The sequence below is a fragment of the Tyto alba genome, unplaced genomic scaffold (genome assembly GCF_018691265.1).
Source record: "Tyto alba isolate M040663 unplaced genomic scaffold, T.alba_DEE_v4.0 Super-Scaffold_44, whole genome shotgun sequence".
In the NCBI taxonomy this organism is placed as follows: domain Eukaryota; kingdom Metazoa; phylum Chordata; class Aves; order Strigiformes; family Tytonidae; genus Tyto; species Tyto alba.
The window spans coordinates 12,129,136-12,148,045 of NW_024881320.1; the positions used below are offsets into that span (position 1 = coordinate 12,129,136).

Below are 18,910 nucleotides of genomic sequence, written 5' to 3' on the forward strand. Positions count from 1 at the left end.
TCTGTTACCATACTGGGACTTACTTCACCATTTAGCTCTCCTTTTTCTCTGAAAGGTACCTGAGTTTGAACTTGCATCCTCTCTCTGATTAGTCTATGTCAAACAGTGGGACAAATGAGATCGATTCAGTGCATCTTAGCCGAGACTGTTCTCTAAAACACTTGCTATGGTCAGAGTGCAAATTTTTTCTTTCTCAGGAAATGAAAAGGTGGAGGGAGGAGAGGCAACTGTACAGCAAACAGGAGGAAAGACAATCTTGAACTGGAACAAACCATTTAAAACCAGGTATTCTTAGCAGTGTTTTTTACAACTGAGCACTTTATTGCTGCCTCCCTTTCTTGGGTTTGGTGGAAGGGTTTTTTTAATGTATTTTCCTTTATATGGCAGATACACTGACTTTTTCTCTGTTGCAGCTGGCCTGTCTTCATTAATTGCATCTCAGGTACTGCTAGCTGAGGTAAATACAACAGCAATATATGTAGCAAGGACTGGAAAGTTTTGGGTGAAGGTTTTTAAAATTTAAAAAAATTTTTTTAAATTAAAAATCTTAACCTTGCCTGGTTCAGGGTGCTTGGGAACAGAAGGTGATAACACTGTTGGAAACTGGAATGAGCCCTGCCCACTCCAAAACTTTATCCACTAATAGTAAAAATGAATACATGATACATTGTGTTCAAAAGGCTTCATATCATGTTCAAGCAGTTTCCACTTGTAAAACCAATGCTGTTTAATTGATAAATCATATTTTGACACTTCATAGAATCATAGATTCAAAGCATCAAAGCACTATAAAGTAATGGTTGAAGGTTTTGACAAGGATGAATATCCATTGCTTTTCCCTCACCTTAAGGCTGCAAGCAGCCAGTTCTGTTGGGTATTAGATGCCTTAATATATTGTGAGATAAAAATGTTTTGATTTACTAGTGTAAACCCTTGGTTAAAAAAAGCCAATACATGCTTCAAAGCAGAAAAGACTAGTGATTCTGATAGCTATTACATAAACAACCTGTAGCATATATGACTATTCTGCAAGGACTATCTAGCTGCAACCAAAATCATGGATATAGGAGGACAATGCTGCAACTACTAAAATGTCAGTTGATTATTTTTTCACGTGGAAACAGTTTGTAAGACAAGCAAGGCAAACTGATACCAACTAACCTGCGCCACTCATGACTGTATTTTAGTCCATGCCATTGGGCCTGCTATTTCCACAAAAATGCTGATTTCTCCACAGTAGTTGCACAGAATTGCTGATCCTAGTTCTGTGCTGTGGGTTATGCAGACTGGCCTGTGCTGTTCCACATGATGCCATGCTCCAAACAAGAAAAGGGTGACATATGAGTAGTATTACATTATCATAAACATAAAATCTGCTTTAAATAAAAAAAAAAAAAAAAAGATGGAAGAGAATATTTGGCATACATTTCTAGAGATGACTGTTTCCTTGCTGATTGCTTTGGATAGTTTTGATTTGCATATTTCCTTGTTTTCAACATTGATAGTGATGTATGTGCCTTGCAAAGCCTCTGTATTCACTGTCAGTTCAATGAGGATGCACAGATATCTTGCTTGCAGAAATCTAAGATGCCTACAAACCAGTAAGGAAGTATACACTTAAAGATGCTATCAGCTTGAAAAATAACATTCTTCAGGTACTAATCACTAAAACAGCAGAATAGAGCTCAAAGTTCATTTTTGAATTGAAGTTCTTTAACAACTTAGAGACACAGAAGTCTAACTTACTGTGTAATCTTCGTTTACTTCAAATTTTCAGATCCCAAGCCAGCTTGACCCTGGCTCATACACAGTTTCAGTTTTAGTGATAGCTAAATGCATACTTCACACAGCATTCAGTGGAAAATAATGAAAAAGCTACCCCTAGTTTACAAAGGTTTTGATCTTGAGTTTTATAGTGCGCTCTTTTTAAAAAGGAAATTATCTAGCTTATTTTGAGGTTAATTCAAGAATTAAATATAAAATATATTATCTTTTTCCCATTTGGCATATCCAAATGAACATGATATTCCCTTTTCCCAGAACTAATATTTGAAATTGAAGGGAAAAAGTTCGGAGTGGGAATAAACCAGTCCTATTTCAAGAACCTCTTATTTGCTCTAAAATGTATTGGTTATTCTGTTCCTGCAGAGCTTCAGTTTCAGTGCTTTTGTATAGGAGTTGTAAGAGGCTCTAAAGGTGCTCCAAACATGGTACTCCCTGGAACACTGTTACTAACAGGATTATGCAGAACATACTTCTCTGTTCAGTCTAAACAAAAGGGCAATAGCTCTGCACAGAAGGCTTCCTGCATCACATTTTTCTCTAGCTCAAAATGAAGAACTTGACTTTACCTGCAGGTGTACAATTAAACACTGATTCTGCCAGCTGAAAGAAAGGCACTCCAAGAATTTCCTGATAGCTCATGTGACTTGCAGGAACGAGGTACTGAGTAGTATCTTTGAAAAGCAGATCACTTTCACCATACTTCCACGACTGGAAGAGGTGGAATTCAGAATCCAGTTTGCTTCCCAGAGATTCCTAAACAGAAAAGAAATAAATTCTGCAGCTTGGATCATAGGTAGCAAGGTTAAGATGGTGACCCTCAGTTTTATAACAACATCTAACAGAAAAAAGTTTCCACTTTCAAATAGCACTGTCATTCACACAAAAAGATGCAGTTGTGCAACAGCTTATTTGTCAGCAAAAGTATGACCACACACAGCTGGTGCCAGAATGCCCCTTTAGAGATTCCAAATATTTGTTTTCTCACTCTCCTATGCACATTCTTAATTCTTTTATGTTGGACCTGAAGGCACTTTATATATTTACTATATAAAGTTTTTGATCTTGAAAGGTTTTCAGCAGTTGTACATAAGAAGTGATAGCATGCTAACTTTTTCCCTGTTATCTGTCTTACCTGGGATTTTGTTAGAAAGTCATAGATTTTAGTGACAGTGACTGGTCGAGTCATGACTGTGCTGGGGGGAATGGGGCCAAGGTTACAGCCTGCCCATTCTGTGACTGCAGCACGCGTTCCATCTGGACACAAGAGTTCAAAGTCAATAGGGGTATAACCTTTGGCCCAACCAGAGCTGTCCAGATCTGAAAAGAAGATGAAGTGAAAACAAATCCTTTTAAAAAATGAAAGCAGAAGACAGGGTGAATCTCATGCAAAATGTTAAAAATTGAGAGGAAGAAGTTTAGTTAATATGTTGAAAACAAATGCAGCGTGCTATGTTGTAATTTATCGGGAACACAGAAGTAGCAGGGTAGTGTTTTCACTGAGGAAACAGCTCACTGAACTTAAGCTGCACCTATCACCTAAAAACTAGAGTAATATCAAGGCATACAAACAGCTATCATGCCTCATCTTTATCCCTAATCAGATTACTTTCTGAAAACAAAGCAATTCCACCTGCATGTCCTTTGTTCCTGCAAACAAACTGCTCATTGCTGCATGAATTCCTGTGGGTTTCTAGGCCCTTACACCTCCACTTGATTTTAGAAAGATTCTTCTCTTAGAAAAGTGTCTTTTATTGCTGAAATTGTCTAAAATAGAATTTCAGTATGCTTTATCAGGCTGAACAAAATGGATGCTCCCTGTCTCTTCAACTCTGTGTGAAGGCAGCATATTTTCACTGTTAGAGCAGTAGGCATAATTTAAGAGACTGAAGGGATTAAAGCTATTGTAACCAAAACCATTTTGGTCAGCAAAATCCAATTGCTAGACTGTTGCAAAGATCAGTATTTCCCAGAGGTAATCAAGCATTTCAGAGTGTAGTAACAATGTTGTTTTAGAAACTGTGAAAGACAAAATAATTTGCAGTATTTTTACCTATTAAGCTATTTGCACTGTTTGTTCCAGAAGTGCCTGTGAAACAGGAGGAAGCTGCCATGTCATGACAAAACCATAGAACATCTCCTAGCACAAGCAGCCCACATCATTGCCCTTATCTGCTATTTTAATTCTTGAAACTCTGATTAAAAACAACAGGTACGTGCACTATGGCTGGCTATGGGAGAAGGTCTGGTGGAAAACATCAGTCACTTTTTAAAGCTTTGAGCTTTCCAAAAACTAGCGTAGCCTTCAGGGCTACACACACTGGTCCTTGCACTCTGTGATTCTTCCTCTTTCCTCTCTCAAACTGAACAGTATCTGAATTTTGAGCTTTACCAAAACACCTCCATGCAGTAAGGTTCTTGCAATTTTCCAGTCACAAACACAACTTCATGGACCTAGTTTAAACCTGTAAAAGCTGATCCTCACGAGTGATGGTCACTGTGTGGGGAGTAACTGATGCTAATGAACATTCTCAAAGGAAAAGAGAATATCTGCATCTCACTCTCTAGGTTCCGGAGCAGGTTAGAGTGTTCCAGGAAAGCTACATCTCCAAAGCTTCTTCCACTGGGATTTCCAGCTAGGCACCTAGTGCAGGAAAAAAACCAAGAAGTTATCAGAGACAGCCACTACATGACGGCTGATGTTCAGACAGTCATCTGAAGCGGAAACAGGAGCAGCTGGAAGTATCCCTCTCATCTGTAATTACTTGGTTGTTATATGGAACAAGTTAGTGGTGTCAGTATAGATCTTGGTGAACAACATTCACAGATTTGATTCCTTTCATCCCTTAAAGCAGCTCCAAAGTCAAAGTTGTGCCACAATGTCCATACAGCCTCACCCGTGCTTAGCCAGGAAAAAGAATATGATTCAACTAAATGCATCACATATATATTTTACAAGAATGCTTTCACCTTTAGAATTTTTCTCTGCCTCTGTCTTCAACTATTTATTTTTTTAATATCTCTACTCAATTACCTCCTGGACCTTGCACTGCTTCTTACCACACCACCTCTGCTCTCTAACCTTCTATCTTTCATCCCTTCTCTTTAATGAGTCTGTATCAACAGTCCAAGCCTTACACGTTTGGAAGCGTTGTCTTGTTCTGGAAATGGTTTCATGATTGTTCTAAATCATCAATCAGCTGAACATCCCATAGCAACTTCAACCAAGATACATGGTAGCAGAAGTTTATACAGCCAGTTGCTTAACAAAAAAACCCTCAAACTCTGAAGAAAACCATCAGCAAAATCTAAGATAATTCTGGCTATTGCTCTGCATTTCTGACTGACAAAAAGCTTACCTGAGTGCTCCCATATTCCCATAGTAACGTTCATTGTGACTCGCAGCACATCTGCTAGATACTCGAGCCCCTTCCACCTCACTGTCTCCAATGCACACCTTGCACAGGTTTCCATCTGCTCCTGGCATACAGCCCTTCCAAAAGTAATTCTGATAAGCTGAGTAAAGAAAACTGATGTGAGATTAAAGTAAAGTATTGCAAAGCCTCTTCACACAAGGGAAAAGACATGAATGGAATTCCATCCTAGTAGCTAGCAAGAAGAGGGCTAAATAATATCAAAAATCACACCTAGTCAGATAGGAGGAAGAGCTGCTTCAGTACCCTCTGAGACTGCAATCATCACTTGCTGGTCAAATCCTCATGGCCCTATCTCTGTTCTATTCCCAAATTTGGGGCTTCGGATCTCCATGGTTTAGTCAGCAGATAACCCAGAGCAGCCCTTACCAGAGCCAATGTCACAGGTCTCAGTGTCGTTCTCCAGAGCTCCCACTGTGTATCTGGAAAGAAGTAACCATCCTCCAGGACTATACAGGTGACTGTGACAGGATCGCCTTCCCCTCAGGTTATGGATGTTAATCTGTTTGGCATTTTTCTTAGCTAGGGCAACAGCATAAACAGTTGGTAGTGCTGTAAAACAGTGACAACAACCAGTTATACTAAGAATATTAGGTTGTCTTAATTCCAGACAGGCATATCCCCCTTCCCTCCCTCATCCTGTCACAATCTCTTCAGTTACAGTATGGGACCTGCATTCTTTGGTTCACCACCAAGCTCTTGTCCTAGCTGCCAGGCATTATCTGTAAAGCTCCTACTGAACTTGCACAGCAAATTCTTTCCCAAATCAACATGTAAATGAATTCCGACATAAATCATAAAGGCAATCTCAGGAAAATCTAAACCTTCTGTCTTCTCAAAGTTGCCTTGTTACCTTTGTGCTTAAGATGAATTAGTTTTCCTGTTTCCTCTGTGTTCTCAGCAGCTGGGGCACAATCTCTTCCTGGAGGGGAGAGACAACCATTAAGAATCTTGCAACTGATGTCATTACTATTACATGCCAGCACCCCACCAAAACCCTTGCAATTCTCTTAGCCACATCAGCACCTCTGTCCCTTTTACAGAAGAGATACAATAAACATCCAGATGAAATGCTAGAGCCTGTTATTGGAAGAGCTGGGAGGAGTATTTGGGCATATATATTGATTCCTCTCTCCATCAGAAAACATCACAAACTGTGGAAATTGAACTATATTTTTAATGGTACTTTTCTGATTTGGATTTGCTTCCTTCTTGCTAAGGTCACATGAGAACTTACCATAACATTCTACAGCTACAGGCACCAATCCACACCTCCCTGCAATGTAGACATGTGTTGCGTCCAAGGTGACTGCATCAGCCTCGCTACTCTGCCAACAGCATTATAGAAAATAACAAAAACAGGATTTGCATGAATTGTGTAACCAAGCATCTGTACTTCCCCGCTGGTTGGAAATTACCCTGCGTAAATTCCCTCTCATTCCCACTGGTTCCTCTAACGTACAAGCTAGTTTTCCTCTTGTTCAACTCAGACAAGGACATACACACCCTCTGTGGTTTTATCATATACTCTGACCAGAGAGAGTCTCCTACCTTGATCATTTCAATGCATTTGGTCATGGAAGTTGCTTGGACACAGACTAATGGGTCAGATGTGATGCTCAGCGCCCACTCCTCACATTTGCGAAGCTCAGCATCACTGATGCAGCACCAGCGCACAACTCTGTTGTCCAAAGAGCTCCCTGAATTAGAAGGAAGGAGCACAGTGAGATCATGTCACCTATGCATCAAAATGTTCTTTGTTGAGGGGACATTTAGGTCTATGCACTTATGCCTGGCAGGAAGGAGGAATATGGAAAGAGAACTTGTTCTTTGCTTTCCTTAGCTACCGTCCTCCGGAAGGCTTCTCACCTTCATGGCCTAGTCCCTTAAGGAGAGCTACATAATCCAGACCAAGGACATAGGCAATCTCTAGCTGCTCCTCAAGAAGCTGCAGGTGCTGAGTGGCATCCCGGAACAGCAGGTTCTTTCCCCCGAAGGGCACTGAAGTGAAGAGTTCAAACCTGGCTCTTTCCTTTCCTTTTCGTCCAAAGAGGCGCTAAGACAAGAACAACACTTGTAATTGCAACAGATCCACTCATCCTTCCAGTAACAGGCAGCATCATCCTTCCCTCTCCACATATCAGTCATTTGTAACATAGTACTCAGGGTTCCATCACACTGACACAAAGCTCACAGGCACTGTGGTGAGTGGATGGTTCCACTCCTAAAAGCATTATATGATTCACTTTTTTGAAAATTTAAAATTTTTTTCCCATCTCAGTTATTTCAATTTACTGGGCTGTGCTCCATGTCTCCTAGCCTGGAAAGGCAACTGAGGGAGTATAGGTGAACAAGAAACATTTGTGATAAAGATCAGTGCAGTAAAGGGATACAAGGTATCTTGTACTTTATGGTGGAGAATTATCATGTGCAAAGTAGCTCTGTTCAGCCTGATGGTACTGGAAGAGAAGGAAGCACTGAGAAGTGTACTAGGAACACTACTTCATAGGCATTGCTGTGTACGGGGGAACGCAGCTAAGGTATGTGTTAGTAAGTGCATGGGCAAAAGCATATGAAGATCTCTCAGTAAAGATGAGATTTTGTACAACTGCTGGCTATCAGAATCTGCAGGACAGCACAACCCAGCCCACTGGGTTAAATTATTCACTGTCTGCTGGACTATTTTAAGGACTGGGTGGCTTTGTAAATTCTGTAAATTTGCATGTCAATATGCATGTCAGGTTCAGCTTCAAATAGATTCCCAGATGTCAAGGTAACAGATACTACGTATAAGATGAGAAAAAGAGAGGAACAAAGGTGAACGCTGCCTGAACCTATGTGTCTCCCTCAGCTACATAAGAATTCACATATGTTCCAGGGAAGGATGAATATCATTAGCCATTTTCCTGTTTGGGTGTTATGGCATCTTCCCCTTCTTATTTATTCCCACTCTTCTACAGAGGAACACTTTAGAGAAAAGTAAAACCTTCTTCCAGAAGCCAAAGTAGGATTCTTCCCCAGAACAACCAATTTTTAGTGCCTTGTTCACACTAACTATAAATTTCTCAAGAAAGAAGGAAAACTGGGTGGTAATCTCCACACAAAGATGGAAGAAAAATCTGTGTCTGGAGATACACAGTTTACAATACCCACTCACTTGGATCATGCTAAGAAATTTGCTGGTGATCTTCTGGAAGTTGTGGCGGGTGATGATGCCACGGCCAGGCCCCTTGCCCAAATTACAGGTGCTGTATTCAGTCAGCTCAGCTGTAGTCCCATCAGGACATAAAAGTTCATATTCCTGTTGTTCTAACTCTGAAACAAGAGGACACTCATGAATCTATGAAATGAGATATCACTTGGCAGCAGGCACAGAGATAGATGGAAGGTAAAATGTTTTTCAGAGGAGGTTGCTCAAAAGATTATTCAAGCAGTGCAGTGTACAAAGCACACTTGGAAAAGTTGTCTTTGATATGCTCTTAATAATGAGAGGGACCTCAGCCACAGGTACTGCAAAATACTCTTTAAGTTGTACTCCAGTAAATACGTTTGTTTAAAAATATTTACCTGCAAATACTGCTGCTAACAATCTTCAAAAACATTAGTTCAGAGCCTAACTGAGTTTGAAATTACAAAACAGGTATCCAGGAACTGCACATTCTAGCAGCTCAATGCACTGAATTTTAAAAGGAATCTTATAACTGAGGCAATGCAAATACTGACAGCTGCCTCAGCAACTTTAGGCTAAAGAAATCACCTATATAAAAACACCTGTCTTCTCCCATTCTAAGAATCTCCTGTGAGCAATTATTGCTCACTTATTCCTTCCTCTTCTGTTTCCTTCTGACTTGTGTGGAGAGCCAAGAAATACCACTGAACTTCTTGCAGGGATTAAAATTTCCCTGGAAACAACAAAAATATAGGCATATCCCCCAAACTCCCAATCAGGAAACAGCAAAGCCAGAGGCTAAAAGGACTCTGAGCTTTTAGGATTACCTGTGGCACTCATAATTGTTAGATGATCTAAAAAGGCAACATCTGCCACTCCATTCTTCAAGCACCTGCAGGAAGACAAATTCCACCCTATTAACATGTCACGTGGCTTTTCCTCCCCCACAAATTCTTTTTCCCCTGAAGGTAAATACAGTACCAGTGTCCCAGAGCTCACCTGAAGGCTCCCTCAGAGTCATAGAAGGGTTCGTTACCACTTGCCTCACAGAAGTGGTTCTTGTCTCGGACATAGGATTTTTGTCCTTGGCATAGAGCACACAGTCGAGGAGCAGCAACACCAACCCCAGGAATGCAACTTGCATTGAAATACTCACTGATAACTGCAGATGTAGTGGGGAAAAAAAAAAAAAAAAAAAAAAAAAAAGGAGGGAAAAAAAGTCAAGTGGGAAAAAATGGAAGAAGGAATAAGGGGCCAAATATATCATGAACATAACTAGGACCATGGTGCTTCAAAGAATAAATAAGTAAATCAGTAAATGTGGTTTCATTCTCTAAATGTCAAATTTGAAACATTTGATGGGAACAGTGATCAAATTTTGCTTGTTTAAAACCAGTTTTGTGCTGGTTAGATATCGCAAAGATTTGTTCCCTATTGCATATAAAACACAAAAATTTCCTGTTTTGGTAGCAATTCTGCTGCTTTGAGATCACTAGGAAAGTTCTGAAGAAAGCTAAGAGCCGGTATCAAAAATACTCCAAGAGGATCTCTCACCCACAAAGCCCTTCAATTTGCACATAGTTCAATTCTCTCTACATCTCCTTGCATTTCACTCACTTTCGCTGAGGGCAGAGACATATTGTGATGGCTCCTATCACCCACCTTGGCTCAGAGGTTGCGCCTCATCCCAGGAAAGATCATTTCTTGCAAGGAGAAAGCCAAGTGGAATATTCCAGCCTGATGTCCATCTGGCTCCACTGTGGCAGCTGCGCGCACCTCGTAGCCTCTGGATATCCAGAGTTCCTCGTTTGGCAATGGCCACAGCAAACACACAATTTCCTGCAATAGGACAAAATATGTTACAGAAATAACTAAATCCCAATTCTGCAGCTTCCATCTGTGTACAGTTCAACTGCTTCCATGAACATGGATAAGAAAAAAAAAAAAAAAACCAACTTAGGCATATGAAACATAGGTACTCATGTTTTACCGTACACTGGCTACATGGCACCTTGTCAAACTGTACGATGTAAGTGATATGCAAAGCAAGAATGTAAAACTCTGGTGGAAAAGGCTTACATGATCATCCAGCTCCATCATCCAAAGCAATTGCTTCTCAAGAATTTTGAACATTTGTGTCACACTGTTTAGGTATTGTAATGCAAAGAACTACTATGCCATATCCTCAGAACATACCTACTACCTGAAACATACCAACTCAATTACGATTTCATGGTTCTTCAGCCAAAACAAAATTCACCTTTGTTCTCATACCATCCCCTTATTAGTCTCCTCCTACATCTGTCTGATAATTTGGCTTCCTTCTCAGATTCAAGTCCCACAAGTATTTTCTACTGTACCCTTGATTTTGGCTCAGATTTATTTATTCTTGCCTTATAAATCATCAATTAGCACAGATTGTTCAGGTCTGCTAGGAATGAAGAGGATTCTTACCATAACAAGATTCTCCACCTTATATTTGTGTCTCTTTAGGGTGAAAAGAAGAGAATTAATTCATGAGAGAAGTTAATCTCTTAAAAAACACTAGTAAATGTTCAGTTACACTAGTAAAGAGCAGGGCATAAGAATTGACACAGATGGAATAAAGCCTTTCTTATTCCCTACAAGCTGTAAAACTGCAGTACACTAGTGCTGGGGCAGCATTAGATACCGACAATTTGTCATAGTGACAGTACCACAGACAGAAAGGCTACTAGATACAAATCACCACTGGTACTTTAGTCATCATCACTAAGTATTTTAGAAGCAGTTATTAGTCACCTCCATATCCCTATAAAGTTAATGAAGATGTATAGACTTTTTTTTCAAGAGTTCTTGAGCTTTGCCTTTCACTGCACAGCAATTTATTAGCCAAATCTGAAGTAGAGATTATTCTTTTATGAACCTACCTTGATCATAGATCTCCTTTGCCACCACCGTCAAACCATATAGCTTTACAGCAGAGTAAACATCTCCAGCATCCAAGGAGGCAGCATCTGCTTTATTCACCTTAAAAATAACAGCAAAACCATCAAAACAAGTGTGTTCACAGGGAAACAGAGCAGCTTCAAGAGCAGAGTTTCTGCCCGAGAAGTAGTAACCAGTGATTTTTACAAGCATTTGCTTTGTTTTTAGCTGAATTCCTGCTACTAAGCATGGTGAAATGTTACCAATGAAGGTTGAGTTGCCTTCAAAAAATATCAGTTCTTTTCCAGTAACATCCTTTCTCACCTCTTCTTTGGGCCTTCCACTCAAAAAACACAATTCTGATGCCAACTGAAGAAAAAGTCAACCCCTATTTCTTCCCACTGCTCCCCCAACACCCCAAATCCTTCTCAGAGTTCTCCTGGCTGTCATCTTTCCATAACCCAGAAAGTGGAACTGAAGTCTATTAACAAGGGTTCCAGGACTGTATGAAATAAATTATTCCCTGAAAAAAACAGGAACTGTTGTCTTTGTTTTGTTTTCCAGGTCAGATTTGGACTCCACTGAAGGCAGGTGGTACTGAATAAAAACAGAAACTGAAAATCTCTATCCCAATCAAATTTTAGATATGTTAATGAAATTATTCTACAGTGAATGCTGTCTTCCTTTTCCATTAGTGATTTTTTTCAAAGCATAAAGCATTATGAAAATTTCATTTCAGAACTGGTCAGTTACAAGAGCTTACACGTACAGAAGGTCTGATTCTAGTGTTATTAAAATTAAAGATTTTTATATGAAAAAAGGTTTTGCTCTTCAGAAAAGACTGCCTATGGGCTAAAAACAGCAGGGAAGAAAGGGAAGAGAAAATATTCATTATAGTCAGAGTAGGACCAAAACCCACGAGCAAGGGGAATGCTCTGAGCAAGTTTTAATTTAGTAGTTTGGTTTTGTCAATTTATTTCCAAGGAGTTTTTTTACTTATTTTCTGGTGATTGCAAGGACGTTAGCTGGCATAAAAAAGTACATTTACTACAGTGCTCATGGGTTTTAATTCTTGCCTCTCAAGCTTCCGTGTACTTTGTTATATATGCAACACCATCACTTCAGTGTCATTTGATTCTCGCATGGATTCTGTTTACCAGTTACTTCATCAGAAGAGGATTTGGACTCAAAATCAGTTTTAAAAATCTCTGTGAACTCACCCTGATTTTATCAATGCAGTCATATGTGTTGTGGGCTCTGATGCAAGAAATCCTAGCAAACGAATTCACAGTAGCAAGGGGCAGCACAGCCATAAGTGCTTTGGACAGTTCAGCACATTTTCTCTGTTCTAGGTCCGAAAAGGTGCACCATCGGAATTTCTTCCCTGTAGGATCAAAAAGAAGGCAAGATTTTTAGGATCTGGTGAAAAAACCCTCTCAGTTTAAGACCTTATGGAAGAGGGAGGCTATTTTATTTTATTTAACCTCACAACTAAGTTAATTCTGCTCACTCACACTCACATAGGCACACACTTACAGGCACTCAAGGATGTGCCCAAGCAGTCTGACCAAGATCACTTATGCCCAACAATGAGGACAACTAATGTTTGCTGTTGAATCTTTACTATGTCTCTGCTTCCTCTTGACTAGCAGCAACAAACTAGTTTTTAGGTAGATTTTTCAAGAATCAACAATTATTATGGCATGATCTTTTGCTCAGAATATTCCTTGCTTCATCCTCCATGAATTTTAGGCAAGATTGACACCCAAAATGAGGAAACAAAGGCAAGGACATCTTTATGGCTATGGTCTGTTTTCCTGTTGGGATATCAAGAAGAGGAACAGCACTTACAATGTAGGGTAACCTTGTTACCATCTTCCTGTTATCAGACCTGCAGTTTTTCTCCTAACAATTCAGCTGTGATGTGACCTTATCAGAGCACAGACCTTCCAATCTTCACGAAACAATGCATTCCCCAGGGTTTATCAGTCTTATTGCTGTCAATTGTGTCCTTGGTTATCAATACAGGCCATTGTTTTAACCTTTGCTCTGCTCTTTCCTCCGGTGTTTTCACACACGTGTATTCCCATGCATAATTTATCCATACCAATCTTAATATTTCTGTTACAAAGTGCTAGAAATTCAGAACTAAGCCGGCAAACAAATCAGAAACATGGAGGAAGGATGTTGACAGGGGATCAAGTTGCTTTAGCCTTGTTGAATTTAGTCTTTAGAGAGGGAATTGATTTTTAAACTGACAATAACTGGTGTCCCAAGCCCCAGGTGTCTCACAGCACTGAGCTACATGTTTTGTTAGAACAGTATTTCCCACTGAGTGCCATGCTTTGTTAGAAAAGTATTTCCTTCCCATTTTCCTTCCAGACAAAGATTACTTGATTTTAAATAATAATACCCACATCAGAGCTCCAGGATCAGAAAACCTTAGATCAGAAAAGAAGTGTAAAAATTCTAAGTTGGAAGAAATTTGCAATTAAATGGTATTTTATAATAGAGTAAACCAAACTCCTAAATCCAGGAGGTGAGGATCTGGGACTATTTGAAATTATGGCAATTATGTGACTTGGACCATCTGTTTTTAAACAATGTACTATCTAAGTGTTTCTTCAGTAACGACAAGTAACTTGCTGGATTTCCCTCAAGACAGAGAGGTTTATCTTCCATGACAACACCCACTATGAAAGACAGAAACTAGGGACAATTTGGTTACTGACAATGAAGAATCATATACTATATTGGACAGAGTATGGAATAAACATCAACAACAAAATCCTCAAAGTCCTACCTCTTCCAAGCAAGAAGTCAGTAAGAATTATCTTAATTTCTGGATGCCAAACAAAGAGATTAAATAACCTGCACAGGAACACTATGCAGAACTGAACTATTCAGTTGTCAGATCTTTTTCCAGATGAAAACTAAGTAACCAATTAGGAAAAAAAAAAAAAAAACCAAACACAGCAGAAAGAACGGGTTGATAAGATGAAATAAGTGGAGGAGAAGGTGAAACCTCCTTTTCCAGCAGGAATTGGGGTTTCCTTGGTTTAGACTGACTATAAATCTACATCTTAAGGGAGTCTGGACATGTCAACAAAATTTTCTCTTTAGCTTGAGGCTCCTGTTACTCCATCTTGGATGCATTATGATTTATTTGTATTCTTCCTATTAAATGCCTTCTACCCTGAAATATATCATCATATACATCAAGAAGATACTATATATTTAAGAAGAAAAAAAGTGATTATTATATATAAAACCAGCATGCAGTTTTGTAACTTGAGAGAATCTTATACCATGTAATGTAAACCAGGACTGAATGCATAAAAACCACTACAACATCTCTAACATTGTTATTTTCAGATGTTTAAGCATTTGGCTCTCTGGCAATCTATTAATATTAAACAAAAATATTGCCTGGGATAAATAATGTTTACAATTAAAACACTGAAGTTTTTATTTCTTTGAGCATAGCATCAGACGTTAGTACTCCACTTGTTTTGATGCTAATTCGGCACAATTCCAAAAAGAACCTATTATGGTTTTAGAGGGGAGCAGCTTGAAATACACTGATTCATTTTGACAGCATTAATGAGTACGCAGATCTCAACTATTCAAAGGAAACAAACCTTCACTGAATTACTAAGAAACTAGTGTATCCAGCTGCTTCAAAACTAACAGGGTCACCATCTGTCAATGATCAGACAGGAAAAATACAGGCAAGTGGAAATCACAGGCACAGTTCTAGCTGCAACTTACTTGCACAGAATAAAATAAAACCAAAGCATATATTAGAGTTTGTATCCTGGTAACCCATCCAGAGGTCACCTTCCTCTTTCCCTCTCTGCATCAGCCTTACCTGAAGACAACAAAGTGAAGATGATTAGGACAATTAAAATCACTGTCTTCATGATTACAGCAGTTCGGCAAGGATCCTCTCTCTACCCTGACGCTCTGCCTTCTCATACCAGGAATTCCACAGTGATGACCAAAGCTTCTGGAAGATAACAAAGGGGGTTTAGGCATCAACAAGGATAAACCAAGATTTAAGAAAAAAAAAAAAAAAACAAAAACAAACAAACTGCCAGAGGATGGTATATCCTTCTATGCAAAGGAGAAAGCAACAGTGTCCTATTCCTGTCCACAGGTGGAAAATATCCGTGTATCTTCTGCTTTGTAATGAACAGACATAGGAAGAAATGTAAGCCTCTGCTTTTGAAATAAACTGTGCTTCTCCTGCCTCAAAAGGCACGAAAATGCCTGTGGGAGATAGGTAAGACTTACATCTATGTTACAAAAGAGATATCTAAAGCTATGTGAGTTGTCCAAACTCCTAAACATACCTCTCTACAGAATATTGAAGGGTCCTTCTTACTGTATTTTTTCACCTAATAATGGTCTATCTACTGAGTAATTTAAAACAAAAAGTAATCCTATGCCTCCCTAAGAATCCAGAATAGAACTGTGACACTGTTGACTTTCTTGACTCTCCTCATTCCATTCTAGTACATCAGTCTCATCCAAACTAGCTTATTTCCCTGTTTTCTAACACTTAGCCTGGAGTATTACCTCTTAATTACTCCACAGCAGCCATGATTAACATCATTAATTCTATGGCAGGGGAAAAAAAAAAATACACATACACACACACATATATATATAAGCAGAAGTGTGCATACTGAACTGATCTGATGATGTATAAAATACATCTGATATGGTTTCATCTTTCCTGTTCATGAAATAATTGACTTTTCCAAGAGTCCTGGAAAAATAAAGTATTTTTCCTAATTTTTTTTCCCTTCTTCATTTATGGATTTTCTGAGTACCTCCTCTGCTTCATGCATGTTTGCCAATACTTCTCCCAGATTTCTTTTGTTGCCCTTATGTACTCATCCCTAGTGATTCATGTCCTTAGTCCCCACTTGCTTCTTTCACATTCACATACATGAATTCCATTGCTTATCTCTGCATTTTGTAAGTTCCCTCACTAGATCTGAAACATTTGTTGAGGTGTTGTTTCCCACTAATCCAATCACAGGACTTAAATTTCTCACTCCATCCTGCATCCCTGAACAAATGTTCTCAAGCCCTAAGATCTCCCTTCCCTTATTTGCTAAGAGAACAACCGTGGTATTAATACACCCTTCAACTTAGCTCACCCACACCGGTCAAGCACAGCTCAGTACCCTTTGGGAAGTATGTTTTATCTCTCAGTGAGTGCAGTCTATATAATCTTCATTTAACTACACCTTAACCTCTGAATCACTCCTGAATCACTGCTGGGGAAACTTGTCCATCAGGCCCACCAGCCAGGTGCAGTTAGAGATCAAAGCTAATGGCTTTTGCAATGCTAGCAGCAAAGCACCTAACAGGATCAAATCTCACCTTCTTTGAGGTTTTACTTCCTGCCAATCCTGCCATTATGTATAGTACATACGTACATCCCAACAATTCAGTCAGCTAATAAGATTACTATTACACAAGGGCTGCATCTGGATCTCTGCTCAAATTTTATATATTTAAAAATAAAAGGCTTTCCTGTACATGTCTAAGATACTTTACAGATACTATACTGCTGTCTGTAGTGATGTGGAAAGAGCAGAAGGACATGAAGGTGTCAAAGACTTCACTTAGGTGTGGTCAGGAAAACAAACATTAATCACAAGTGTAAAGTAATCAGGTTTGCTGAGAGGACCATGTCCTAAAGCAGTGAAGATGCAGAAACACAGCACCAGGACTCTGGAATTCTTTTCCTACTGATTCACCCTATGACACTACCCTCCTACTACCATCAGAAAATAGTAATAAGTTACTTCTCAGTAATGTAGCATCTGCATCTATCCAGGGATGAATCTAAGAGGGTGAAACCCAAATAATCTCTATAAAATCCCCCCTGTGCTGCTAGGATACAGGCAAGGGACACCAGAGTAGGAATAGATGTTACTGGCTGACATCTCACTTGCAGGAACAGCATTGTATCTGTCCTGTGTTATGTGCCCCTCCAGTAAAATCCCTGCCCTGACATCCCTGGTGCTACCATATATGTGGTCAAGGACTTACCCGTCCCTCAACAGCAACGCTGAGAAACACTTGAACCCAACTGCCTCACCCTCAACTCCCCAGAAACAATCTTCTCAAACCATACCTCCCCTTGGGCAACGGCTTTGTCCTGATACCATACCTCCTTCGTGGAACTATCTTGTCCCCGTACCACAAACCTTCACGCATCACCCTGTCCCCACACTACATCCCCTGAGACACGGCTCTATCACCACATCATGGCCCCTCAGGGACAGGCCTGTCACTACAACCCTCCCCCACACCCCCACACCCCCCAGAACAACCCTCGCCACATACCCACATACCACACCCCACTACGGGCAACAGCCCCGTGCCCGTGTCCCCATTCCGTATCTCCCCTGAGGAACGCTCCCGTCCCTACACAGTGTGCTCCCTTCGGGTAACGGTCCCCTCACGCAGCTCCCCTGAGGCGTCCCCCTCCCCTCACACCTCCCGCCCTCAGCCGCGACGGCCCCGCCCCCCGCCGCCTGGCCCCGCCCCCCGCCCGTCTCCCGCCCTCCCGCCCGGGCCGCAGCACAGGAGGCGGCGGCGGCGGCGCGGGAAGATGGCGGCGGCCGTAGCGTGGGGCGGCATGGCCGTTCTCCGGCGGAGCAGGTACGGACACGGCAGGAGGGACGGTACCGTGCTGTCCGGCGGCGACGGGGCTCGGGCTGGCGCTGCCCGGCTCCGGCGGAGTTGGGGGCTGAAGCGGCAGCCGCTGTCTGACAGCCGGCATCCCCGGGGCGTGGGGCGTGAGGGGAAGCTGGGGCGGTGGCCGCAGCCGCCCCCTCCTCTCCGGCCGCCGCCCCTTCCTCTCTGGCTGCCGAGTTCACCGGTATCTCCCTGCTGGCGTGGAAACGCGGTTGGTTCTGGTGCCTCGGCCCTGTCCCCTAGGCATGTGCGAGGAGGCTCGTTCTCCAAGCTGGAAAGAAAGACGAAGGTTTTATATGTTTTAAGGAAAAAACGCGTGTGGCCTCGTATGATTTTAACTCAGTTTAATAGTCTGTCATTGTCAGTGTGCAAGTTTTTAGCAGAAATTGCTGGACGGGGGCAGCCGCTGCCCCTGAGGTTGTGTAACGCCGCAGGGGAGGCCGGCTGTGAGGGGAAGCACCCGGCAGGCCTTCCCGGGAGGTGCCCTCCGAGAGCCTGGGCTTTTCATAGCAACGCAACGGTTCTAAGACCGGTTCCAGGACACGGTTCTGCGTTCTTAGAGCGCCCAGCCCCCTTACTCCACCTTCTCTCTCAAAACCTGGAGCAAACACCCGAGCCGCAGAGCACGGCGGTGGCGGGCAGCGGCCTGCTGTCTCTCGCCCTGTGGCGGCCGAAGTTACCGCGGGGTCCCGGCGGTTCCCGCTCCAAAAACCTCCAGTGGAATGGCACGGGCAGGAGGCCAGTGCTGTCCTACACGCTTGCACCCATCAAGGTCAGGCTGTCAGGAGCAGGGAAGGTGAAGCTGACAGTAAACTGTATAGCGTTGTCATCTTTACCTATTTTTTAGGCAGATTTAAGAGTAAGGAGGAGACTTGTTTACCCATGCTGGACACTA

General features: G+C 41.3%; 2 protein-coding genes across 3 annotated transcripts in view; one reads left to right on the forward strand and one right to left on the reverse strand.

The window, feature by feature from the left end:
- Positions 1–1,170: 1,170 nt before the first annotated feature.
- Positions 1,171–18,205, reverse strand: LOC104356186 (melanotransferrin). 2 transcript variants are annotated; one of them, XM_042805186.1, is made up of 18 exons: positions 18,007–18,205; positions 15,164–15,301; positions 12,513–12,676; positions 11,295–11,394; positions 10,048–10,224; positions 9,385–9,547; positions 9,213–9,277; positions 8,374–8,531; positions 7,086–7,272; positions 6,768–6,916; positions 6,454–6,544; positions 6,070–6,138; positions 5,586–5,768; positions 5,142–5,298; positions 4,344–4,426; positions 2,918–3,039; positions 2,352–2,538; positions 1,171–1,591 (listed from the first exon to the last, which is right to left on the reverse strand). In XM_042805186.1, exons 2-18 carry the CDS (start codon positions 15,213–15,215, stop codon positions 1,542–1,544), a joined length of 2,157 nt encoding a protein of 718 aa, XP_042661120.1. In that variant the 5' UTR covers positions 15,216–15,301; positions 18,007–18,205; the 3' UTR covers positions 1,171–1,541. The 2 variants fall into 2 exon arrangements, with proteins under 2 accessions (XP_042661120.1, XP_042661119.1); XM_042805185.1 differs by having other exon boundaries at positions 2,918–3,102.
- The window catches only part of PISD (phosphatidylserine decarboxylase), a 29,726-nt gene continuing 28,732 nt past the window's right edge, over positions 17,917–18,910 (forward strand). Inside the window, exon 1 of the mRNA XM_042805190.1 lies at positions 17,917–17,979. Within this exon, the coding sequence (XP_042661124.1) occupies positions 17,930–17,979 (50 nt within the window). The 5' untranslated portion in view covers positions 17,917–17,929. The remainder of the gene's footprint in view (positions 17,980–18,910) is intronic.